General features: G+C 43.8%; 1 protein-coding gene across 3 annotated transcripts in view; it reads left to right on the top strand.

Moving 5' to 3' along the window:
• The window catches only part of LOC127412744 (nuclear receptor ROR-alpha B-like), a 70,087-nt gene extending 50,020 nt beyond the window's left edge, over positions 1 to 20,067 (top strand). For all 3 annotated transcript variants that reach the window (XM_051649472.1, XM_051649397.1, XM_051649547.1), the window contains 9 exons: positions 8,943 to 9,028; positions 10,794 to 10,935; positions 13,420 to 13,833; positions 14,442 to 14,563; positions 15,030 to 15,162; positions 15,305 to 15,412; positions 16,180 to 16,290; positions 16,438 to 16,550; positions 17,047 to 20,067. In XM_051649472.1, the coding sequence (XP_051505432.1) occupies positions 8,943 to 9,028; positions 10,794 to 10,935; positions 13,420 to 13,833; positions 14,442 to 14,563; positions 15,030 to 15,162; positions 15,305 to 15,412; positions 16,180 to 16,290; positions 16,438 to 16,550; positions 17,047 to 17,211 (1,394 nt within the window). In that variant the 3' untranslated portion in view covers positions 17,212 to 20,067. The remainder of the gene's footprint in view (positions 1 to 8,942; positions 9,029 to 10,793; positions 10,936 to 13,419; positions 13,834 to 14,441; positions 14,564 to 15,029; positions 15,163 to 15,304; positions 15,413 to 16,179; positions 16,291 to 16,437; positions 16,551 to 17,046) is intronic.
• The last annotated feature ends 6,926 nt before the right edge of the window (positions 20,068 to 26,993 follow it).

Raw genomic sequence — 26,993 nt, 5'->3', positions numbered from 1 at the left:
TCAGAGAGGCGTTTATTAGAAGTAATAATAAACATAAAATGTTCATAAAGGGCAATAAAGTGTCCATGGGGAAATTAGTGTCCAAAATAAAGGGGAATCTGGCATCCTCGTGGTGAAGGGTGTCTTTGTGAAGGAGGGGGTAGTGTCCACAGGAATGGTCCAGGACATGGTCGGTGTCCGATGGCCAGACACTCTCCCATCCATGGTCCGTGGCGTGAGGGGCGGCGGCAGCTTCTCTGGTGGCCTGTCTTCCGAAGGGCTTCGGCGAGTGTGAGGGGAAGGCGGTCTGGCATCCATGCCTGCCAGTCACAACACATGCTCCAATTCCCCCGGTGTCGCATCTAACCCACACCGGGGGGGTCAGAGGGTACGAGTCCGACACGCATCTAATTTGGCCAGTTACCTCCCCACTCTGCTCCTGGACCTGCGAAGGATGCCAGTGACCACGTTTACATGCATTTATGAAAAATCAAATCACTTTTATTGTCACACAGCCATATACAGAAGTGCAATAGTGTGTGAAATTCTTGGGTGCAGTTCCAAGCAACTTAGCAGTCGTGACAGTGATGAGACATATACCAATTTACAATAAACTTCAGATTTACACAACACAATTTAAAATCTAATATACACAATTACACACAACACAATATACAAATAATAACATACAATGTACATTATACAATACACACAATATAGAATACACATTATACAATAAAAAATAGTATATAATGTATATATAAAATGTACAGTAGGTTGTATTGTACTGTATTGACATTCAGGCTGTCGGTTGATAGTCAGTTGCCAGTGTGTTGTTAAGAGAGATATAATTATGACAGTCCAGTGTGAGATAATAAGATTAATAAAGTGCAGTGCTGATGTATATTGATCGTGAGAGATCAAGAGTTCAAAAGTCTGATTGCTTGGGGGAAGAAGCTGTCATGAAGTCGGCTGGTGTGGTTCCTGATGCTGCGATACCGCCTACCTGATGGTAGCAGTGAGAGCAGCTCATGGCTCGGGTGGCTGGAGTCTCTGATGATCCTCCAAGCTTTTTTCACACACCGCCTGGTATATATGTCCTGGAGGGAGGGAAGCTCACCTCCAATGATGTGTCTGTCAGTTCGCACCACACTTTGCAGGGCTTTGCGGTTATGGGCGGTGCTATTGCCATACCAGGCGGAGATGCAGTCAGTCAGGATGCTCTCTACAGTGCTGGTGTAGAACCGTGTGAGGATGTGGCGGTTCATTCCAAACATCCTCAGCCGTCTCAGGAAGAAGAGGCACTGATGAGCCTTCTTCACAAAGGCCTGTGTGGACAGGCCATGTGAGTTCCTCATTGATGTGGACTCCCAGGAACTTGAAGCTGCTGACTCTCCACTGGTGCTCCATTGATGGTAATGGGGCTTTGTTCTCTTTCTCCTCTCCTGAAGTCCACCACAAGCTCCTTTGTCTTGCTGACACTGAGGGAGAGGTTGTGCTCCTGACACCAGCGTGTCAGATTGTGCACCTCCTCTCTGTAGGCTGTTTCATCATTGTCATTGATCAGATCTACCACCGTCGTATCATCAGCAAACTTAATGATGGCATTGGAGCTGTGTGTTGCCACACAGTCATGTGTGTACAAGGAGTACAGGAGTGGGCTGAGAACACAGCCCTGTGGGGCTCCAGTGTTGAGGGTCAGTGATGAGGAGATGTTACTGCCCATTCTAACCACCTGGCGTCTGCTTGACAGGAAGTCCAGGATCCAGCTGCACAGTGAGCTGTTTAAGCCCAGTGCCCGGAGTTTCTCATCAAGCTTGGAGGGCACTATGGTGTTGAATGCTGAGCTGTAGACTACAAACAGCATTCTCACATAAGTGTTCCTTTTTTCCAGGTGGGAGAGAGCAGTGTGTATTGTAGACGCAATGGCATCATCAGTGGAGCGGTTGTTGCGGTAAGTGATGGAGGCAACACAGAGCAGATGTAAACTCTGATTAGTCTCTCAAAGCATTTGCTGATGATGGGGGTCAGAGCAACAGGACGCCAGTCATTTAAGCAAGTGATTTTGGATTGCTTTGGTACAGGCACAATGGTGGATGTTTTAAAACATATGGGGACTAAAGACAAAGAGAGGGAAAGGTTGAAAATGTCCGTAAAAATCACCAGCCAGCTGGTTCGCACACTCTGATGACGCGGCCCGGAATGCCATCTGGATCCGCGGCTTTACGGATATTCACCCGTCGGAAAGATCGGATTACATCCGCTACAGAGACGGATAGTGAACTAACCTCTGTAGCTTCGGCCGCGAGAGCTCTCTCCGTGAGGGTGGTGTTATTTTCCTCGAAACTTGCATAACAAGTATTTAGCTCATCCGGGAGAGAGGCTACTGTGTTCACGGCGGAGTTTTTATTCCCTTTAAAGTCTGTGATGATATTAATTCCCTGCCACATGCTTCTAGAGTTGGTGGTGTTAAACTGTCCTTCAATCTTGTTCCTGTACTGGCGTTTTGCTGCTCTGATAGTTTTTTGGAGGGCATAACTGGCTTGTTTATGTTCCTCCACATTCCCGGAATTAAAAGCAGAGGTCCACGCATTAAGTGCCACGCGAACATCGCTATTAATCCAAAGTTTCCGGTTCAGGTAGATCCATATTGTTTTGGACGGAACAACATCCTCTACGCACTTCCTGATGAAACACGTGACGCTATCAGCGTAAAACTCGATGTCGTCATCAGAGGCGGACCGGAACATCTCCCAGTCCGTGTGATCAAAACAGTCCTGTAGCGTAGAGTCTGATTGGTCCGACCAGCACTGGATCGTTCTGAGGGTGCGTGCTTCCAGTTTCAGTTTCTGCCTGTAAGCGGGCAGAAGCAGAATGGAAGAGTGGTCCGATTTCCCAAATGGTGGGCGGGGGAGGGATTTGTAGCCATCCCGGAAGGGAGAGTAGCAATGGTCCAAAACCCGGTCCCCTCGTGTGTTAAAACTGATGTGTTGGTGGTATTTTGGTGCGATTGATTTGAGATTGGCTTTGTTAAAGTCCTCGGTAACAATGAACGCGGCCTCAGGGTGCGTGGTTTCCTGCTTGCTTATAATCCCATACAGTTCCTTATGTGCCCAGTCTGTGTCGGCTTGTGGCGGGATGTACACAGCTGTTATAATGCCCGCTGTGAATTCCCTTGGTAGCCAGAATGGTCGACACAGAAGCATGAGAAATTCCAGATCAGGAGAGCAGAAAGACTTGAAAGAATGAACGTTCTTCTGATCACACCGGGATTTGTTGATCATAAAACATACACCACCACCTCTGCTTTTACCTGAGAGGTCTTTCGCTCTGTCCGCTATGCACAGAGAACCCCGTGGGTTCGATGGCTGAGTCTGGAATCTCTGCAGACATCCAAGTTTCTGTTTCTGCAGATAATGCAGCAGTCCCTCGTCTCTCATTGGTTAGAGATCCACGCTCACAGCTCGCAGAGCTTGTTGTCCAGAGACTGAACATTTGCCAGTAGAATACTGGGTAGTCTTACTCTGAGAACGCTGGCTCTGTTTCCCCTTTTCCTTCTGCGTTTCCGCAGCCGGGCTGCCCAGACAAAGGGCTCCGCTGGCATGTTTGTAAACAGCGGGTCGGAATTGAGGAATTTGAAGTCCAGTTTACGGTGTGTAATTGTAGAACCAATGTCCAAAAGTGTTTGTCTGTCGTAGACAATAAGGCAGACAACATCCAAGACAAAAAACATAAGAACTGTATACAAAACAAACAAAAAACTACAATGTTGTGTCGGAGCTCGCAACGCAGCAGTCATACTCGGCGTCATCTTGAGTTCAGTATCAAAAAACGGTTTATTCCAGGGTTTTAGCAGAAAGCGCCGTTCTGAAACGTCATGTAAACAAGAACGCTGATTTCCTTGCACCGTTTAAGGGATTAAGGGAAAGCAGTTTAACACACCAAGGTTTCTCTCAGAGGACATGGTGTAATGTGGCCATGTAAACACATAAGCGACGTTCTGATGTGTGTTTGAAGAGTGTGCATGTGTGGAAAAAAAAATCACATGCACCATAAACTATACCCATTTATACACACAAATGTAAAATATAGACTGTCCCTAACGTCCAGGTATTGGGGGAATCCCGGAGTTTTATTCAAGAGGGAAACCTCCAGTACTCCGTCGCTATTCAGCTGCAGGTCGCGATAGTAAGTTAAGGAAACAAACACAGCAACAACTCTAGAATATCTGGTAATAAAGCGATTTAATAGAGAATAAAATAGTGCAGTCTTCCTCGGATGCCATGTGTGTTATTTACACAAACGTTGTGGGAAAATTACGTTGCTGTGGAGAAAGCTGCTTACTGACGGAGCCGCATGTATGCGGTAGTAAAGTGTATGCCGCTTCAACAGTGCATGTAAACAGGAACGCTGTTTACTCGCAATAACCCGCTCTCTCACAATAAGTCACTTTCTGGTGTCCATGTAAATTGTTTGCCCACAAGGTGACAGTAGCCGGCTTCCCGAGAGAGGCGCGCTCTGCCTTTTTATGGCAGTGGTGATGAGGCTCTATTAACATCAGGTGTGCCTTATCAATCGGTGCCCCAAGGAGGCTCATAAAGTTGTGTCTCTCCTCTCTCCAGCCCACTCCCATTGTGAGCCTAGTTGAAGGATGGCCCTGTGAGGCGGGGTGATGTTGACGAAAGGGAGGGGCGGGTCTTTCTGCCACAGCGCTCAATGTTGTCATCGATATTGGCCACCCTGCTCCCTAGATCTACTGTATACATAATACAAATTTATGATTGCAAATGAACACTTATTTTACACAATTTTACTATAATATTTTACTAAATTCACTAGACTGTTGATTACAAGGCTGTGGGTTGATTTAGAAAAGATAAGGCCACTACTATTAATCTTCTAACTGGGCATGGTTATCCACCGATGCTAAGAGGGACTAAGTACCAAAACTACCTTTAACAGGTAATTTTAATAAATAATCGGGGACTAGTCAGTTAGTTTACCATTCTGTCATGTCCCTTGATGCTGATAATGTTAACCGCCCATTGGTTAACCAAATATTGGCTGATTAATCAGCCTGGCTGATGTACTGTCTATCACAAAAAATCCAGCACAATCAAATCTCTATGTGCAGGCTCTTGTTTTGCTGTGCAGAATTTAAATCCTGAACCGTAGACACACTAGCAAAAAGAAGATAGATTTAGGATGCATTTTCTGCATTGTCTCAAACAGATCCATGTATCTCAATATATTGCATTTATGAGCGTTGCTTTACTGTAGTTTGAAATAGCAGCTCTGTAAACTGTGCTCTTGCATCAGAGGAGAACAGCAGTACCCACTGCTGCAAGACTTCAGCCGCTGCTCTGGGAGAATGTGCCTTTGATGTATTAATCCATAATTCAGACCAGATTAACGTCTTGCGGTTCAGAGTAACTAATTACTACAGAGTGGTTTTACATATCTAATGAGAGTGAGAATGTGCTCAATGAATGCGGCATGCAGAACCAAAGGGGATTAGCTCTTTTTGTGATCATGAGAAAATAGTCATTCTCAAACTGAAACAAATGTGACAGAGAGAGAGAAAAAGAGAGCACTCCAATAGTGATGAGATGCGCTTTACTTTTTCATCCTGTGTTGTGTGCGCCCTAGGGCTGCCAGAACGATGGCATCGCTCCTCTTTAAATGGATTTCTCCTCCTGCTCTATTCCCCCAGCACCCCACTCAAAAGCATCGCACACCATCTCAACAGCCAACCGCAACCCAGCCGCAGAGGGGGTTGTATACCACTATAGCACACAATCCAACACACACTGACTTAGATATTTACCAAAACGTAGCACAGCATTGTTGTGAAATGCACTCAAGGCTTGAGGTAGGACAGCATTGTTCATATTGTAGTTACCCAAATGAATCTTAGATGTCAAGAGAGCAGATTGTACTTACAGATGATGTCAGTCCCATGGGTGATTTCAACAGTCATTGCCATTTTTTCTGCTTGAATAAATGGAGTGTTTTATATGCTTCTGCTTTAATTTGTTGTACTGTTGCTCTTCTACTGTAGCATAGTCTGAGGATAAACTGCACACATAGCAAACAACAAACCTCAGGCCTTGATCTTTCTTCATTAGCAAACTCAAAGGTCAGGAGTTCTGGGATTAGTCTTGATGTGATTATGGACGCTCTGTTTTCATCAGTTAAAGAAATAAAAGCGAATGTTTTCAAGGGTTCACCAAAGGAGCAAAGACCGATGTGCTTTTATCAAATGAGTCCTATTGATTTGAGAATGATAATAGTTTTTTGTAGTCAGAGACTTCTGATACTGCATGTAGTCTTGATTAAAGCTGAAGAGTTCTGTGCCACTAGCAGAACCAGACTTAATTGCAAAAATGACTGTTTCCGAACAGATTTGCCATTCATTCTGCTTGCTCGTTTTTCATTGTTTGGACAAAAAGGTAGCACCGCCCCACACTCATGCCATTGGTTGAGCTCGTCTTGCTGTGTCGTGCTGGTCGGGTCACACAAACAAACAGAGCAATGATATTGAATAATGAAAATTACCTACAAATTGTTATGTATAGTTATCTCTGCACATTAAGCTGGGATAGGTGAAAGTATTTTAACAATTACACACTGGAACTTTAACAAGGTTACATCATAAACTTGTAGCTATGATTGAATCAACAATCATCAAAGATAACTATTAATTATCAAAATCAATAAAATAGTCATAAGAATTAATATTGCCGGGGCACCACCCTGGAATCAGGGACTAATAAACAGACAGTCTCAATATAGGATTGTTCTCTTAGGAAAGTCGACGTCCGGAGATTCACAAGGGGAACAATGAAGGCTTGAATCCGAGCACTGACATCCCCTGCCAGCCCTTGGCACAGGTGCATGCAGAACAATACCAAAACACTTCTCTTTAAAGTATAACAAATTTTACTGATGCAGTAATATCAATTAATAATCAATACAATGCAGTCTATAAACTTCCGACTTCCAACTACAAACTAAACAGTAACATGATTAGATATGGTAACTGATAAGCCTATAATACATGAGAGGAGGGTAGAGGTGAATGGGTGTGTGTGTGTGTGTGTGTGTGTGTGTATATGTGTGTGTGTGTGTGTGTAAGGAGAGAAGAAGTGCACAAAATGGCTGGTGTGGCTCTCGTGGAGTGTGCGTCATGTGAGGTTTCCGGCCAGAGAATGTGGGCGGAGAGGCTGGTTAATGCCGTCTGCCCGTTTAACATGTTAAAAAACATTTTGTCACATAAGTTTTGGTTTATCGCAAAAGAAATCTGCCGTTTCCATACAGAAATGCATGTATATCGCTAATTGTGTACCTTTTGCCTCCCAGATGTCCCTAATTTTCTTCATAAAATGGGGAGAATATTGAGACAATTCATTGAAATTAGCCAGTTTACTGTCATTTTAATTTCACAGATGAGGAATTGCAATCAAAAAGGAACAGTTGCACTTCAGATAGGACTGTAATGTTGGTCCTGATGTTGTGCTTATCACAGGTTGCCACAGATTCCAACCCGAAAGAGAATCATCATGGCCCTGTTCAAGCTGGCAACCTGCACAAAGTAGTGGGGGAAACTTTCTGTCTTAGTATAAGGACCATCCATTGATGTGTATATGCTGTGTGCACAGCTGTTAAAGAAACATTGATGCGGTGTAAAATCAGGGTTTACATATATGATAAATTTCTGATATTCAAAAGGCTATTTTGAACAATCATCTAATCTAAAGCATTGCCATCACAACTGCATTATGTCCCACATATTTGTCCAGCAACTTTTAACAACCAACTGAACTCGATTATCATCTCAAATTAATGTCATAATGCAATTTACATGATCCGAGGTAAAGAGGGTTAGATTTAAAATATTTATAAAAGTTTTAAAATGTTCAAAAGCTATTTTTCTGAACGTGAACTCAGCATTTTACAAGTAGTTTTGATAGTTTATAGTCTTGAAAAAAGCATTCTGAGACTGTCATTCAGCCGACTTTTTTCATCTACAGAACAGGGTAAGGCTAATTAAGTTTGTGTAAAGAAAAGGCAAGTACAGTATATAGCCCTAAGAATATTATATCTTCGTTTGGTAATTTATTTTATTTTTATTTAATGCTTTTTTCGTTTGGTAATTTATTTAATTTAATACAGGGAATTTTGCTGGCATTTTTTCAAAAGTAAGCTGAACAATAATTTGATAGAATTGGGTTATATGTTAGTGTTCCAAAAAAGCACACTGAAGCTTTTCTCCTAGTATTGCGTATTTATTTTTAATTTAAAACATCTTTGTGCATAGAAATTATATGTTTTTTGTATTGTGGGCTAATTCCATGACTGCCGTCTATTATATTGAATGGTGTGGAAAAGCAACTTTAATAAATAAACGGATGGTTAACATGATTAAATGAATCACAAAGAGTGGCCATTAATTTGTTCTCCATGCACCTGTTGATGACAGGTGCATGATACGAAATATTTGTGTTGGAACTCCTGGAAGTGTCATGTCACCGATGTGTTTGCAGCAACAATAAATTGGCTTTCAAGTATGTATACCTTGTCGTCATGATTAACACAGGCTAACGATTGGGGTAAATTCTGTCATGTGATGCTATATTTTTGTGTTAATGCCAATTTTCTTGACAAAAAGTGTTTCCAAACCAGTTTTTAGTGACATTTGAAGTATCAACATAGAGTTTATGCGCTAGAGTTAAATGAAAAAATATTATGTCGACACTGTGTGAAATTTTAGCAATAATTTGCGTTTCCATCAGCTATATCGGTAAACTTTTTGATGCGCTACACCTTTTGTCTAAAACAAATCCCTTGGATGGAAACATAGTTAGTGTTGTATTCTCACAGTCAAAATAGTTGTAACCTTTGGGTCCTCTGCTCAAACTCTTCAATGTCCTGAAAGTGTCTTTCTGTCTCTTTGTCTATAGCTCAGATTGAGAGTATTCCCTGTAAAATCTGTGGAGATAAATCATCAGGGATTCATTATGGTGTTATCACCTGTGAGGGATGCAAGGTAAGGCAAACAGAGAAACATCATATCACAGTCATACTTCTCAATAGGAGACCATATAATATATCCGTTTCTGGTAGATGTAGCTTGTGCTTCTAAATGCAAAAATCCAAGCTAGGAGTGACCTACAGTGCATCCGGAAAGTATTCACAGCACTTCACTTTTTCCACATTTTGTTATGTCACAGCCTTATTTCAAAATGGATTAAATTCATTATTTTCCTCAAAATCCTACAAACAATACCCCATAATGACAACGTGAAAGAAGTTTGTTTGAAATCTTTGCAAATGTATTAAAAATAAAAAATGAAAAAAATCACATGTACATAAGTATTCACAGCCTTTGCCATGACACTCAAAATTGAGCTCAGGTGCATCCTGTTTCCACTGATCATCCTTGAGATGTTTCTACAACTTGATTGAGTCCACCTGTGGTAAATTCAGTTGATTGGACATGATTTGGAAAGGCACACACCTGTCTATATAAGGTCCCACAGTTAACAGTGCATGTCAGAGCACAAACCAAGCCATGAAGTCCAAGGAATTGTCTGTAGACCTCCGAGACAGGATTGTATCGAGGCACAGATCTGGGGAAGGGTACAGAAAAATTTCTGCAGCATTGAAGGTCCCAATGAGCACAGTGGCCTCCATCATCCGTAAATGGAAGAAGTTTGGAACCACCAGGACACTGCCTAGAGCTGGCCGCCCGGCCAAACTGAGCAATCGGGGGAGAAGGGCCTTAGTCAGGGAGGTGACCAAGAACCCGATGGTCACTCTGACAGAGCTCCAGCGTTTCTCTGTGGAGAAAGGAGAACCTTCCAGAAGAACAACCATCTCTGCAGCACTCCACCAATCAGGCCTGTATGGTAGAGTGGCCAGACGGAAGCCACTCCTCAGTAAAAGGCACATGACAGCCTGCCTGGAGTTTGCCAAAAGGCACCTGAAGGACTTTCAGACCATGAGAAACAAAGATTGAACTCTTTGGCCTGAATGGCAAGCGTCATGTCTGGAGGAAACGAGGCAACGCTCATCACCTGGCCAATACCATCCCTACAGTGAAGCATGGTGGTGGCAGCATCATGCTGTGGGGATGTTTTTCAGTGGCAGGAACTGGGAGACTAGTCAGGATCGAGGGAAAGATGAATACAGCAATGTACAGAGACATCCTTGATGAAAACCTGCTCCAGAGCGCTCTGGACCTCAGACTGGGGCGAAGGTTCATCTTCCAACAGGACAACGACCCTAAGCACACAGCCAAGATAACAAAGGAGTGGCTACGGGACAGCTCTGTGAATGTCCTTGAGTGGCCCAGCCAGAGCCCAGACTTGAACCCGATTGAACATCTCTGGAGAGATCTGAAAATGGCTGTGCACCGACACTCCCCATCCAACCTGATGGAGCTTGAGAGGTCCTGCAAAGAAGAATGGGAGAAACTGCCCAAAAATAGGTGTGCCAAGCTTGTAGCATCATACTCAAAAAGTCTTGAGGCTGTAATTGGTGCCAAAGGTGCTTCAACAAAGTATTGAGCGAAGGCTGTGAATACTTATGTACTTGTGATTTTTTTCGTTTTTTATTTTTAATAAATTTGCAAAGATTTCAAACAAACTTCTTTCACGTTGCCATTATGGGGTATTGTTTGTAGAATTTTGAGGAAAATAATGAATTTAATCCATTTTGGAATAAGGCTTTAACATAAAATGTGGAAAAAGTGAAGCGCGGTGAATACTTTCCCGATGCACTGTATATACAGTCTTTTTCTTCTCTCTCAGGGTTTCTTCAGAAGGAGTCAGCAGGGCACTGTGTCATATTCTTGTCCTCGGCAGAAGAGCTGTCTGATTGACCGGACCAGCAGAAACCGCTGCCAGCACTGCCGCCTGCAGAAATGTTTAGCTGTGGGCATGTCAAGAGATGGTAGGTTCTAAACACGCAATATGGTGTGGGTCATGGTGTGCATGTGGCTGCCAGTTTAGGACAATCTAATTCCCGAGGAATAGAGCATGACTATGCAGGATATTTGCATAGAGAAGTTGAAAAAGGACAAAAAAGGTCTGCACATGCAAGTCAAAAGGTCATTGGGTGCAGAATCCAAGTATTTGAAAATATGACTACAAGACTGTGTACTTAACAGCTTACATGAGACTGAGGGCATGAACTACGAACCCATGCAGCATTACAAATGATGTTATTGAATAAAAACCAGAGAAAAATAGAAAATTGATTTAGTTGTTGATTATAGAATCAGTATATTGCAAAATATACAGATATATACAAATATATGAGTGGTTTGAAAGTGTAAGGAGATCCGATTCGCAGTGCATCATGGAAGTGGGCGGTCAAATCTGAGCTCTTTTTGCATACTTTGATTCTCTGATTGGTTGATTTTCCTCCTCAGGATCATGGGTAGTGTAGTTTTACAGCAGGAATACCACTGTTGAACAGTTTTTAAAATAAGTTTAAATAACGCAAACTGATGACTTCAACAGAAGCATATTCCATCGATTAACAATCAGTTCCCCTTTGGACAAAATGAATGGGATTTTTAATTGTGGAACCAAACTGTTGCTCTTTATGTAAAAGATGGTATATGCTTCTGTAGAAGCCAAATAAAGTAATCAGAGAAGTCGCTGTTACCATGGAAATGAGAATATTGGCAATAAAACTGAATAGTGACTGCCCACTTTGAAACCGTTGCGAATATCATAATTGAATCAGTCTTCCTTCACTATCAACTTTTGTATATTTGAATTCTTTGTAATACATTTGTAGCATCTCTTTTATTCAATCAAAAGTTTTATTAGGGATGTTCACTGTTACTATTTTTAACTTTTCGGTTAATCACAAGGTTTCATGAATGGTTAATCGGTTTTTCGTCTGTAGTCGGGACGCAGGAATAAAGAACATTTATTGCTATAGAATTTCCTTAAACACTACTCAAAACAGCATTAAATAAAATTTACAGTGAGCTATGAGTCTAAATAGCACAATACATACATCTTCAAATGATATAATCTTGCATTAAAGTCAAACAAAAATAATCAAACCATCATTGCCATAATATGCGCTCTGCACGGGCAGGTTCACATATCTGTGAGGCAGCGAACGCAAGTATTATCATGTGCGTGGAGTCACACTGCTGCGGTTAAATAGATTGATTTTTAAATGGTTTAAAATCAAATTACATTGAACTTGTCTAATTATTGTACTAAATATGCACACCAGAGCAAAAGGGTCTTACCGTTTATCAAGCGCTGAAACGGTGCTCGGTGAAAGAAAACTGGAATCATATTTAATGGTGTAACAAAAGTCACATAAAGTACTCTTCTACAGAACGCAGCACAACGAATGAAACACACGCGTTTATAAAAATTAAAGTCTTTAACTTGGCAATTCTGCATAAGGCACTAAAAGAAAAAAGTTAGATTCAGCCAGCTCAACAGTCAAAGATGTACATTCAGCACGTGTCAGTATCACTGATCTATTAAAGAAAAACTGCGCAGATGCACACAAAAGCATGTTTGAATAGCTCCTAACTCACTTTATACTTGAAAATCTGACCCAAACCCGGCCGGAAAACCTGACGGTTTGTCGGAACCCGTCGAGCTCGGATCAGGTTGAAGACTATTAGCTCTATTGCACGTGTAGAATAACCAAATAGAGATTTTGTTATTTGAATAGTGGCACATCGTACGGTTAACCAAATGTCGACTATCTGTGCACATCCCTAAGTTTTATAGCGTACTACCATTGCTAATTTGATAATGTCATTTGCAATGCTTCAGTAGTGGGCCATTCCCTCATAAAAATTTGTTGTCTTTTATTCAGTTTTCAAATACCTTTTACTTAAATGTTATAATGATGTGAGTTGGTTTTATTGGTTCAAGGCTCAGAACTCTGTAATGAATTTTTTTAATGCCCTTGTAGAAAATTTATGGGATAACACTTCAGGAACCAAGTCAGATGACAAAAATATGTGGTTATGGTTGCACTCTATTAGAACCTCTTTTTAAAATCTTTATTCATTGCCATACAGAAAGAGCTGGAGAATCTTGTTTCTGTGTCTTTCATGTTATGCCAGCATAGAACAGCACCATGAACTTATTACAGGGACAATCCCCCTGGAGATAATGGCCTTGGTCAACCGCATAGTGGTGATACTGTATTTCATGGGGATCAAACCTGCAACTTTCTGATTACCAGCCCTGAGCCTAAACCACTACACCACCTACCCCTATTATATGTACACCATTATGTATTGTGCCCTGGGTGCTTACTGTTTAACCTTTCTTCTAATTCCATAAACAAATCTGTTTCTTCGATAAGCATACAGTGTTATTAATGTCATCAATGATAAACATAGTGCATTCATCTCATTGGTATATGCGTGTGTGCTCACAGCTGTGAAGTTTGGCCGCATGTCTAAGAAGCAGCGGGACAGTCTGTTCGCAGAAGTGCAGAAACACCGTCAGCAGCAGCAGGAGAAAGTGGGTGAAGAAACCGAGGAAGGGCAGGACCCTCAACCTCCTGGAGAGGCGGAGCCACTCACCCCCTCTAACGCCCTTTCCACCAATGGGGTCACAGTGCTCCCCGATGACCTCAGCGGATATGTGAATGGTCAAAGCCCAGAGGAAGGCAAGGCAGATTCAGCGATTGGTGGATTTTACCTGGACATTCAGCCCTCTCCAGATCAGTCAGGCCTAGACATGGATGGCATTAAACTAGAATCTGTGTGTGACCTCAGCTCAGACTCTGGACTTGATCAATATTGTTGCTATAGCAATGGAGACACTTCCTCCCCTGACAGTGATCTAGGTAACAATTATAAAGGACTTAGCACTCACAATGTCATAAAAGATAATGATTGAAAATATATTGACTCATATTGTCTGTAAAACCCTTTTACATTTTTATTTTGGAGGATCATATTGAAAAGATTACAGAGAATAACAAAGACTGATAGGTTTTTGCTATTTTTATTGCAGTTTAGTCATCAGTTATGTTGGCATCATTTGGCATGCAATTACAAAGAAAGAAAATATTATCAAATTAAACTGCATAGTGCCACCCAAAATAATTATAAAAGATACTGATGTTACAGGCATGATTGACAGCTGTGGGGTTTGAAACCGCAGGGGTCTTTGAACTCACCTCCACAGTCCATTTAACATGTCATTAGTAAGAAGTGCTTCATTAACTCAGACCAGTCAAAGAGTAGCACAGAACTCCAGAGTCTTTTTCACTGAAATGCAGTCTTATTGAGAAACACTGTCTTAATGATTTTAATTAGGAAAATAGGGTTTGTAAACTTATTTTTTAGATCGAGCAATTATATATTATGTACCTAATGTGCGTTTCACAAACCCAGGAATATAGTTTGAGTCAGCGCCAGCTGTTTGACTCTATTTGTGTTTCTAACGCAGAACATCTGTCAGAGAACATCTGCAAGTCTCACCTGGAAACTTGCCAGTATCTTAGAGAAGAGCTACAGCCCAGCAACTGGCAGACAGTCCTACAGACCGACCTGGACACTTACCAAAAGAAGGTGTTTGTTTATCAGATTTATTGAAGGGGGTATCTCTGTATTGTATTACTGCATATTAAGAAAGCACAAAATGGCTAAGATTAAAAGTATAGTTCATCCAAAAATTTAAATTCTCTTATCGTTTACTTACCCTCATGCCATCCCAGATATTTGGAGCAACAAAGTTCTTGTCATCATTCACTTGCATTGTATGGACCTACAAAGCTGAGATATTGTTCTATAAATCTTTGTTTGTGTTCTGCAGAAGAAAGAAAGTCATACACATCTGGGAAGGTATGAGGGTTAGTAAATGATGAATTTTCAGTTTTGGGTGAACTGTCCCTTTAAGAGAAAACTTGTTAGTACATTTCACTCTTTTTTCCCCATTGTTTGATTTGTTGTATGTATGATGCATGAGTGCATTTTATTGATCCCTGAGGGGAATAGTCAGATGTGTGCAATAAGACCCTCTCTCTGTTATATCTAGTCTCAGGAGGACATGTGGCAGCTGTGTGCCGTTAAAGTTACTGAGGCTGTGCAGTATGTGGTTGAGTTCGCTAAGCACATCGATGGATTCATGGAGCTCTGTCAGAACGATCAGATCGTGCTGCTTAAAGCAGGTACACCTCAGATAAACCAATCTACATCCATATCTAGTTCACATAAAGCAACAACAATACATCAGTGTAGTGACAAACTGTGGCAGATCCAATGAGTAATTCTTTGTTTGTTTGATTGTTTGTTTTGTTTTTTTCTCCATAGGTTCTTTAGAGGTTGTGTTTGTGAGGATGTGTCGGGCATATAACTCTCAGAACAACACGGTCTATTTTGACAGCAGATATGCAGGGCCAGAGGTCTTCAAAGCACTGGGTATGTACTGAAGGAATAGATCACCCAAAAATGACTGTTTTGTCATAATTTACTTCCCATTTACTTGGAACCCACATGGCATTCCAAAACCGTACGATTTACTTTTTTAAAGGCTACTTACACTTACTGGACGAATAAGCTTCATTTAGTTTGCCTTGAAATTATGACAAAATGCACTGACGTTTTTGTTCTGCTAAGGTGTTCGTTTGGTAATATGTAACCTTTTCGCACACATCCCTGAAATTATTGTCCAAGGAGAATTCTGTTATTTGAAAGCATTGATGATTGGTTAAAATGATTAATTTTTATTTTCCTCAATTAAATAATTTTAAAATTATGCTTCACGTAGTATAAGGGCAGGTTCCATTGGCTCAGGGTGCTTTAGTTCGTTCAGGAGAAAAAAGTTTGACTTGTATTGTATAAATTAGGCTTAATGCAGAACACAAAAGGAGAAATTTTACTATTTCAATACAGTGGCAGTCAATACTGCCTAATAAAAAAGAATCCAAAGATATCATAAAAGTAGTCCATGTGACTTGTGTGGCATATTTCAAGTCTTTTGAAGGCATACAATAGATTTTGGTGAGAAACAACTTTTTTAAGTGAACATCTCAAAGTCTGTTCTGCATTCATGAGCGCTATGTTGTAGCGCTAAAAACAAAGCAAGTTCTCACGTCAACACGCAAGCCACTGTGAATGAGCTTCTTCATTCATAAATAGCAAAATTGCAAAGCTTTAACTACTGTTTTGTGTCTGTTGTTTTCCAGGCTGTGATGATCTTATCAGCTCTGTTTTTGAGTTTGCTAAGAGCCTGAACTCTCTACAGCTTAGTGAAGATGAGATTGGCCTCTTTTCTGCATATGTGCTGATGTCCGCAGGTGAGGGTAGAAAAATAAAGACAGTGACATAGAGGTTGTTTGATGCAACTGAGATTGTAGCAGTTTTGCAGTGTCTGAATTCTGTAGACTTTAATTCTGTGTGCTCTGAATAAGTATAAATCTTTGTGATTGCCTGCATGTGTGTAGATCGCTGTTGGCTACAGGAGAAGACCCGAGTGGACAAACTCCAACAGAAGATCAAACTCGCACTGCAGCACTTACTGCAGAAGAACCAGAGGGATGAGGGAATTCTCACAAAGGTGCAACTCCTTCTTTAAAGGGGTAGTTCACCCAAAAATAAAAATGTATCATTTACTCACCTTCATGTTTTTCAGTATGACTTTTTTGTTTTCTGTACAACACAAAGGTAAGATATTAGGCAGAATGGAGGCCTCAGTCACTATTCGCTTTCATTGTATAGAAATAAATGCAGTGAAAATGAGTGGTAACTGAGGCTGTCAGTAGGCTGACATTCTGCCTGGTTTTTGTTTTTTTTTCTTCCATGGAACACAAAAGGTGATGTTGGGCAGAATGGTAGCCTCAGTCACCATTCACTTTTATTGTATGGAATAAAGATGCAATGAAAGTGAGTGGCGGCTGAACAAATGAAAGTCATAAGGGTTTGGAACAATGTGAGGTAGAGTAAATGATGACGGAATGTTCATTTTTGGGTGCACTATCCCTTTAAATACATGCATTGCGACAGTTGCTAGTCATTTACTTATCTGACCACTTGTATTTTTGATCCCCTTTTAGCTGGTCTGCAAAGTGTCCACCGTCCGGATGTTATGCCGTCGACACCTGGAGAAGCTGAGTGCATTCAGAGCTCTGTACCCAGAAATGGTCCACACACGCTTCCCTCCACTCTATAAAGAGCTGTTTGGCTCAGACTTTGAGCAGGCTCTGCCTCAGGAAGCCTGAGCGAGACTCATCCTGATACTGCATGGATTCAGAAATGGAGAGAGGGAGAGCAAGAGAGAGAGAGCTAGATAATACTAACATGCTGACAAAAACTCAAGGTCACTTCAGCCTCGGTTCATGTTCACTGCATTCTCAGAGTCCTGCTACACTTTGAACTTTGCCCTTGGCTGTGCACCAAAAGGCTGGGTGATCTGAAGGAGAGAAAACATCAGAAACAAGACAAAAAACTGTCCTGTTGATATTTTTTAATGTACATCAGAGCATTCCTCCATGCCACAGCTTTATCTTTTAGTGTCCTGTTCTAACTGAATGAGATCTCAGAGCAAGCAGACACACCCACTGTTTTTGGCTACCCCAGTGGTGCCCTCTACTGGTCGTAGAGAGTAATTCAGAGACATGAGGTAGACAGAGACGGGAAATTAATGTCTGGAGCAGAAATCCCTGTCTTTCCCAACCGGTGGCACAATAAACAGCCCATGTTGGTGCTAGCATCACAGCACTGCCCTTTACTGAACTCTTCCACTATACGAACATTCAGCAGGGACATAATTTGGCATAACCACTGCCCCAGCCCAAGGACAAGACTGTGGAGGTGCACAAGGCATGACATAGAACTCAAAACTATGAGACCTGAATCACAATTGTAGTGAAACTTTTGACTGTTGCGTTTTCACGATCAAACGGTATATTCTGAGGTAGTGAGCTCAAGTAAACCCACATATACTTGTTATATGGCTAGTTAAATCATGCAATGTATGATGTTAAGAACCTAACAAAAGGTAGCACTTTGTGTTTTTTCCCAGCAATAAATGCTTTGAATTCAATTTGTGAAGGGGGAAAAAAAATCTGAAGGATCATGCTGTTATTTTAGATCTGTGAGATCTGAAATACTTGTCTGTGTTTTGTTAAATTCCTGTCTTTTAAAGCCAGCTCTCATTGTCTAGAGATGGTGGTGTGATGCCCTGTTGTGCCATAGTGATTCTGTAATTAGATTTCCGTCAAAGTGAGGTGAGTGGAGTGGAGAGATGATTGAGAGATAAGGGGCATGTGTTGACATTCCAGGGGATCTACCGGTTGATATTAAATGTCAAGGTGATGGAGGTGATTACTGTTGCTCCTAAATTACCTTTTTCAGTAAGACGAGATATGTTTAGACATTTTTGTACGAAGTGCTTCAGCTCACCATGGAGGAGGAGAGGAAAAATATTGGTAGATCCTCTTTTCTTTCCTTTTTATAATTTGCGGCTTTGTACACAGGCTTGTTTCTAAAAGAAAGATGTCAGATCTTTGTCAACAGGCTTGTGCCCACCCCCCACCCTCCAACATATAAGCCAAATTTAATTCATTTAGCATGCAGCCTACATGCAAGGACAGCAATAACCTTAGTAAAAAAGATGTTCTAATCTAACATTGGTGTTTAACGTTTTTTTTATAAGGGCTGGCACTGCTTTACTTGTAGTACTGATGTTAGTATCTGTTTTCGTGCAAGACAATCCATCAAATATCTGACCTCATTAAAGGGAATATTGGGACTGCTCAGGGAAACTATTGTTTTATAGTTGAGGATGAAATTGAACGTGTCAGAAACTGCAAGGAGACGGAATTGTAGTACAGTCGTTTGAGAAATAATGTGCAAAATATATAACAGTGAAATATTGTTCAATTGTTCTGTCCTCTTCGAGCATCAGGGTCAGCTGTGTAAATTAAGAATTATCCAAAACAATACTGAGCAGAAAGCAATAACAATGGCGTAATCATGTTTTGAAAATGAAATTTGCAAGAAAAAATTATTTATGCAGAATGCCATCATGTGGTTTTGTTTGCGTTGAAATTTGCTTGGTTCGGCCTCTTCCATGTCCTGATATCTTTATCCCCTTCCTATTTTTTAGAGACCTTATTTGACCTTTGTACTCTCTGTGAATATTTCTCTTTTAAGCAAACCTAAATCCCACTGTTTGTTTTGGTAATATCTAACTATGGTTACACATTAAAGAACTATTATGGCACTTGAATGGTTGGTGAATTAATTTCTTAAGTTTGATTTTAAACTCATTGATTGACTCATTGAAGTTAATTGATTTCCGATATTATCAAGGTTCAGTATGGGTTATAAGCTGTTTATTATTATGACGTTTGCAACGTGTGGTGTTATCTGTGAGCTAGTCCAGAGGCCTGAAATGTTATTTCATTATTTTGCCAATTCATTATCCTTTAAATGTCCATCACTAAGGCAGTATTGTATTTTTCTCTTGCTTTGGTTTTGGGGCATGAGTACTTAATCTTTCTATATACACATGTTAAGACAAGAGTATCATCACAGTAACACAGTCACTTTTTAAGGTTGTCATATTTTCACTGACAAATGACCAAATGTTTGTATGAAAAACACACCATGTTATGCTAATTTTTGAGTCATGATAATTATTTGAGTGCATCACAGCTTGTACTGATACTCTTTTTTTTTTTTTTTTTTTTTTTTTCTTTTTTTTAATATACAGAATCTTGTTTTTCCTCTGTACATTTTTTCCTCCTTAATTTTTAACAGATTAACAGATGGTTTGGTTTTGATTAAATACACCAAGCACTCTTGAACTAGTCTCTGGTCGATCTTTAGTAATAGTTCATTTCTTTCTACTTGTTTGTTTTGAGGTATTTTGCCTTTTGTATATACACCTGTACAAAAATTCAAAAGTATTGTTTTCTTTTAACAACAGTTTTCATCTAATTTTTTGATTTTTGTATTTAGAGGTTTAACCCCCTAAATTACTTTTATTAAAGGCGCATGTCACACATTGACAAACTGTGTGTTGAACGTGCTGATGATAATAAAAATCCCACAGCTTGTGATGAAAATGACAGTTGTCATCTTTCTCTTGCTCTCTGTTCCATGGCCAATTGGTTTATTAATTAACTGGTTATCCATCTCATTACACCCTTGATGTAAGATTGTAGAGCATGTAAGAACTTTAGGCATCATCTGTGGAAACTGTTTTAATTGGTTCTTCTATTTATATTTTACTTCTCATATCGTTGTAGTCAGTGATTCGCTGGTTTATGTGTGTGTGTGTGTTTATGTTTGCCTATATTCTCCACTAAAGAGAGCTAATGGCTCCCTGATAGTCTGCAGGACGAACTACACACACTGTTCTTTACAGAGAGATTCAACTTTCACTCTTTCAAAAAAAAAACCTTAGAAGGACAGGAACAATAAAATAGTAAATTAAAGTATTGCTATTTTCCAACATATTAGTACTCAAGTATGATTTCATGTTTTTCTTCAAAACTTTGCTTTAATTGTTAATAGTCTTGTGAAAGTAACATGTAAAAATTTACCTTGAGGTCATCTGCCTTCTCACAGAATGCTGCCATGTTACTCTTAGATAAAGTTTTTTTCAATTTATTGATTCCAAAAAAGATGATTCGTCCTGGTTACTTGCACAACCTCCGTTCCTTGATGGAGGGAACAAGACGTTTTGTCAATGTAGTGACACTAGGGGTCACTCTTAGGAGCCCGAGACACCTCTGGTCTTTGATAAAAGGCCAATGAAAATTGGCGAGTGGTATTTGCATACCACTCCCCCGGACATACGGGTATAAAAGGAGCTGGTATGCAACCACTCATTCAGGTTTTATGCTGAGGAGCCGAGACAAGGTCCCGGCCATTTCAGCGGGTAGTTCAGCGTTGTGGCAGGAGGGACACAACGTCTCATTCCCTCCATCAGGGAACGGAGGTTACACAAGTAACCAGGACGTTCCCTATCTGTCACTCACTCGACGTTGTGTCGATGTAGTGACACTAGGGTCCCTATACAAAAACGCCGCAACTGGCTGAATTGTGTTACGTGAACTGGCGGTGTGTGATGGGCAGACCACTGTGTGCCTTGTGGCCAGCACACCAGGCTGACACGTAACCTCCCCCAACACAGTTATGAGTGTCGAACGGCCCTTTGGGGACAAGTCGACTACCCAAAAGATAGAGACGGGCTAGCCCAGTCGTGGCCTCTTATCCCCCTTTTTTTAGGATTAACCGACTGGGCCCACCAGGTCTAGTCGGGGGGTGTCCCTCCCAAGGGGAAGACACCGCGGAGACCACACCCCGCCCAGAGGGGGGGGGGGGTATTTAAGTGGAAATACATCACATGGTCTTGCCGAGCTATGTCGGAAGTATGCCATGTGGGGGAGTCCCAAGGTAGGTCCTGCCCTACGGGTGAGGAGTTACTACAAGCATGGTGACTGGGGCAGAGGGGCCTCTGCCCAAGGAAGATGCAGTTTGCCAACAGGGAAACGAATTAGCGGAAGATATATGTCACATGGGGTTACCTACGGGGAACCACCACATGCGGAGCACCTACCCCAGTACAGGGCTTAGTTAGCACGTGTACTGAGCCGGCAGCGAGTCTCTCTGCAAACTTGTCTGCCACAGGGCTTGGAGGAAATCAACCAGGGGACACAGTTTGTGAACACTACTGGGAGTTAACGGCGCACGTCTTCAGCTCAGGGGAGGTGAAAGACGCTATGCACAAGTGATACATCTGGCCGGCTGTCGGACTTACCTGCTTGTGCGTGCCACTACACGGAACGAAACCGGTTCCACCCGCAGATTGTAGAACCTCGCAAAGTTGTTGGGTGTTGCCCAGCCCGCTGCTCTGCAAATGTCTGTTAGAGAGGCACCCCTAGTCAAGGCCCAGGAGGCCGCTACACCCCTGGCAGAATGGGCCCGTAGCCCTACTGGGGGCGGCATGTCCTAGATGTGATATGCCATAGTTATGGCGTCAATGAGTCAGTGGGCGATCCTCTGCTTGGAGACAGCGCTTCCTTTCTGCTGTCCACCAAAGCAGACAAAGAGCTGCTCAGAGACTCTAAAACTCTGCGTGCGATCCAAATAGATGCGTAAAGCGCGCACTGGACACAGCAATGTCAGGGCTGGGTCTGCCTCCTCCTGGGGCAGCACTTGCAGGTTCACCACCTGGTCCCTAAAAGGGGTCGTGGGAACCTTGGGCACATAGCCTGGTCGGGGTCTCAGGATCACGTAAGAGTAGCCCGGACCGAACTCTAGGCACATTTCGCTGACAGAGAACGCTTGCAGGTCTCCTACCCTCTTGATGGAAGTGAGCGCAGTCAGGAGGGCAGTCTTCAAGGAGGGTGCCTTAAGCTCAAAGGGGGCTCTCTGTAGACCCTGAAGAACTACAGAGAGGGAAACGCATAGTTGTGAATCCAGGGGGTCAGCTGTGTGCCAGCGCGTCTATACCGAGAGGTGCCTCGGTCAGGGCGTACCAGAGCGGGCAGTGGGAGGATTCTTGGGAGGCAAACAGGTCTACCTGTGCCTGTCCGAATTGACTCCAGATCAGCTGGACCACCAGAGGGTGGAGTCTCCACTCTCCCTTGAGGGTAACCTGCCGTGACAGCGCGTCCGCTGCAGTGTTGAGGTTGCCTGGGATATGAGTGGCTTGCTGCTGACTCCAGAGGAGGAGACGGCGGGTGAGTTGTGACATACAACGGGAGCGCAGACCGCCTTGACGGTTGACATATGCTACCCTTGCCGTGTTGTCTGTCCGAACTAACACGTGCTTACCCTGGATCAATGGCCGGAACCTCCGCAGGATGAGCAGAATTGCCAGCAACTCGAGGCAGTTGATGTGCCAACGCAGCCACGGGCATGTCCATAAGCCGGCGGTTGCGTGCCCATTTTAAACAGCACCCCAGCCCGTTTTGGAGGCATCTGTCATAACCACAATGTGCCTGGAGACCTGCTCTAGGGGAATGCCTGCCCGTAGAAATGTGAGGTCGGTCAAAGGGCTGAAGAGGCGGTGACAGACCGGCGTGATGGCCACGCGATGTGTCCCGCAGTGCCATGCCCATCTCGGGACTTGAGTCTGAAGCCAGTACTGAAGCGGTCTCATATGCATCAACTGGAGTGGAGTGGCCACCACTGAGGATGCCATATGCCCCAGGAGCCTCTGAAAGAGTTTCAGTGGAACCGCTGTTTTCTGTTTGAACACCTTCAAACAGGTCAGCACCGACTGTGCACGCTTGTTCGTGAGGCGCGCCATCAGTGAAACTGAGTCCAACTCCAAACCGAGAAAAGAGATGCTCTGAAATGGGAGGAGCTTGCTCTTTTCCCAGTTGACCCGAAACCCTAGTCTGCTGAGGTGCGAGAGCACCAGGTCCATGTGTGCACACAGCATATCCCGAGAGTGGGCTAGGATTAGCCAATCATCGAGATAGTTGAGAATGCGAATGCCCACTTCCCTTAACGGGACAAGAGCTGCCTCTGCGACCTTCGTGAAGACATGAGGGGACAAGGACAGACCGAAAGGGAGGACCTTGTACTGATATGCCCGACCCTCGAATGCAAACCGAAGGAAGGGTCTGTGTCGAGGTAGAATCGAGACGTGGAAGTATTCAGGTGTCCTTCAGGTCTACCGCCGTGAACCAATTTTGATGCAGGACGCTCGCCAGAATGCGTTTTTGTGTCAGCATCTTGAATGGGAGTCTGTGTAAAGCCCGGTTCAGTACTCGCAGGTCCAAGATTGGCCGCAACCCACCGCCTTTTTCCGATACAATGAGGCTGTAAAACCCCTTCTTCATCTCGGCCAGAGGGACAGGCTCTATCGCATCCTTCCGTAGGAGGGTAGCGATCTCCGTGCGCAAGGTAGCAGCGTTCTCGCCCTTCACCGAGGTGAAGTGGATGCCACTGAACCTGGGCGGACGCCTGGTGAACTGAATAGCGTAGCCGAGTCAGAAGGTCAGGATCAGCCATCGCGACGGATTGGAAAGTGCAAGCCACGCATCCAAGCTCCAAGCGAGGGGGACAAAGGGGACTATCTTGTCGGACGTACCGGCAGGTGGGGCCTTGCGGCGGGCGGAGCTCGAGGTGCCACGCCATGTTGTGGCCGTGCTGAGTTCAGGGACATCGAAGCACTTACCTGGCTCCTTGTGACCACCCCCGGAACAGTCTGGGACAGGGGAGGAAGAGGCCTATCCTTGTGACCTGTGGAGACTGTCACATCGGGGGCGGATTTGTGCCACAGCTGGGCGCGCATGGGCGGGGAGACCGCCACTGGAGCGCCAAACATGCAAGGATGGAAAGATGGACGGTGGCCGTGATGACGGCCGTGCACATCAAGGTACGTAACGCAGGAAACCGCTCTTTTGCTAAACTGTTGGGTACAGCAAAAGATTCTCCTCCCGGCCCTCCACCGGGGGATGGAGTGGTCTGCTTACCAACTCCAAGGTGGGTTTCGTCGTCCCTGGGTCGCCCGTCTCAGGGGTGCTTCGAAGCCTTCCGAGGGTTCTTGGCGGCCGACCGTGAGACGGGTGGCGTCTGCTTCCTGCGGTGGGCTCCACGCCGGGGTGGAGCCGAAGGGGTGGGCTGCGGCGGAGCCGGTGCAGTCACCGAAGGGGGATGCCCTTGGCAACGAGCAGGCGGGGTGCGGATCTTGAGCCCTGCTGGGGCAGGATGTGCCGGATAATCTCCATCTGCTGCTTCACCATCGAGAACTGCTGGGCAATAGCCCCTGACCGCCCGCCATCGAGAGTATTGAGGGTGGGGGTGCTGAATGATCGGGACTGGGCAGTAAAAGGTGCCTCCCACGATCTTGTCAGCTCCTCATGCACTTCCGGGAAGAAAGGGACTGGAGCGGGGCGTGGCTGCTTTGAGCGGCGCCGCGAGCCCAGGAACCAATCATCAAGTCGCGAGGGTTCAGGGGAGAGCGGAGGGTTCCACTCTAGCCCGACGCGGCTGCCCGGGAAAGCATGTCCGTCATTTCCGCATCAGCCTGTGACTGGGCAACCGCACCCAATGGGGGGAGCCCAGCTGAGGCTTCTGCGTCCAACTGGATGAGCCTGCTCTCCGATGCTGCGCTCGAGAACTCATCAGCTTTGCGGGCTCCGAACAAGAGGTCGAACTCGCCGTGAGACGAGCTGGCGGACTCATCCGGAAGCCCGATCGGGGCAGACGAGCGTACTGGGGAATGGGAGGTCCGTGGGGGGATACCCGGTGGAGGTGGTCCCATTGGAGTCCCCAAATCACCCCCAGTGCTAGCCGCGCTGGCCTCATACCCGTAGGCAGAAGGACCGAGGCGGGGAGCCGCTGCTTTCTTACAAAAGCAAGCCGCAACCGCAACGTTGCCATGGTCATGTTCTCGCAGTGAGTACATGATCCATCTACGAACACTGTCTCCATGTGGGGGTCGCACCCAGACACGAAAGACAGCAATCGTGACCATCAGAAGTTGAGAGGTAATGACCGCAACCAGGAATAACACACAAACGGAAAGGCATCTTTAAAAAGATGCGTCTTTAAAAAGACGTTCCGTGTGTGCCGCTCTTTTAGAGAAATAGACTCTTTTAGGAAAATATACTCTTTTTTTTCTGCTGAAGCGCCCAGGGGGCGTTCTCTGCAGTGCACCAGTGCAGAGGAGGGAGAAGCCGCTGAAATGCGCCGTCAGATCCAGAAGAGGTGAATGAACAGTCAGCTCAGTAAACATCGACTGTTCGGCTCAGAAGAGAAAATCTGAATGAGTGGTTGCATACCAGCTCCTTTTATACCCGTATGTCGGGGGGAGTGGTATGCAAATACCACTCGCCAATTTTCATTGGTCTTTTATCAAAGACACTCCCAAGAGTGACCCCTAGTGTCACTACATTGACACAATGTCGAGTGAGTGACAGATAGGGAACCAAAGTTTTATTGCATGTTACTTGAGGATTTGCTGCCCTTTTCAGTATTTTCCATGGCCCCTTCCCCCAGCCTGTCAAATGTTTGTTTCCCCCAGGATGCAAGACCTTCAAAGGGTTTTAAACAAGGTCTTAATAACATACAATACTGTGCAAAAGTTTTAGGTTCTTGTGAAAAATTTTCACAAAAATGTACTTGTGAAAGGATGTCTTCACAAATAATGCCATAAATAGTTTTCATTAATCAATTGATGTCATACAAAATCCAGTAAACTTAAAAAAGCTAAATCAATATTTCGTGTTACAACCTCTGCCTTCAAAGCAGCACCAAATGTCCTAGATTCAACTGGACACAGTTTTTCTTGGTTGTTGGCAGACAGAATGTTTTAAGCTTCTTGGAGAAGGCAAGTAAATCATGGGAGAACTTTAATTTTGTGGTGAACTATCCCTTTACTCAGATGCACAAGTAGATGTCTAAATCTGCTGGGCATTACTGCCTGCCGCACCTCTGCCAGTGCCTTCAGTTGTCCAGTTATGGGGTCATCAGCCGGGAGCCACCTATCATGTAAGTTTCGCCCCATTAATCCTGGAACATCTCCTGGTGGTGGGGCGGCGGTCAGGGACGTCTCCCTGCTACCCCCCGCAGCTGGACACCAGATCCTTTCGATTGCCTTTCCTTCTTGCTTTCCCATCAGGACATTCCTCCTTTCTCATCGACAAAAACTCCAGGAAAGTCAGCACACTGTTGCTCCCAAAAATTTTATGAGCTCACCACAGAAGTTAACAAACGTGATGTTTCGAACTACATGCTTTTCCACAGACTCCTTTCTTGTCGAGACATACCAAGCAACCAGTGTTCAATACCCCCCCCATGAGCAGACCTACCCTACATCCAAGGCCTCTTCTCTGATAGAAAAAACACAAGCTATCAATACCTGCCTACCACCCATCGAAGAGTAGAAGAGCAATGTGAGAGGCGAGCTGCAAGACTTCATCAGTCGCCCCTACGATGCCTAGCTTGGCTTGGTTTTGCTCCCCCACTCAGTCCATATCCAGAAACCCCCGGATAAGGACCAAGTAGGTCAGCGGAAATAATTACTCCC

The sequence above is a fragment of the Myxocyprinus asiaticus genome, chromosome 1 (assembly GCF_019703515.2).
Source record: "Myxocyprinus asiaticus isolate MX2 ecotype Aquarium Trade chromosome 1, UBuf_Myxa_2, whole genome shotgun sequence".
Taxonomy (NCBI): Eukaryota; Metazoa; Chordata; class Actinopteri; order Cypriniformes; family Catostomidae; genus Myxocyprinus; species Myxocyprinus asiaticus.
Note: the sequence above shows the minus strand (reverse complement) of the source record. Positions and strands in the feature narration are given on the sequence as shown.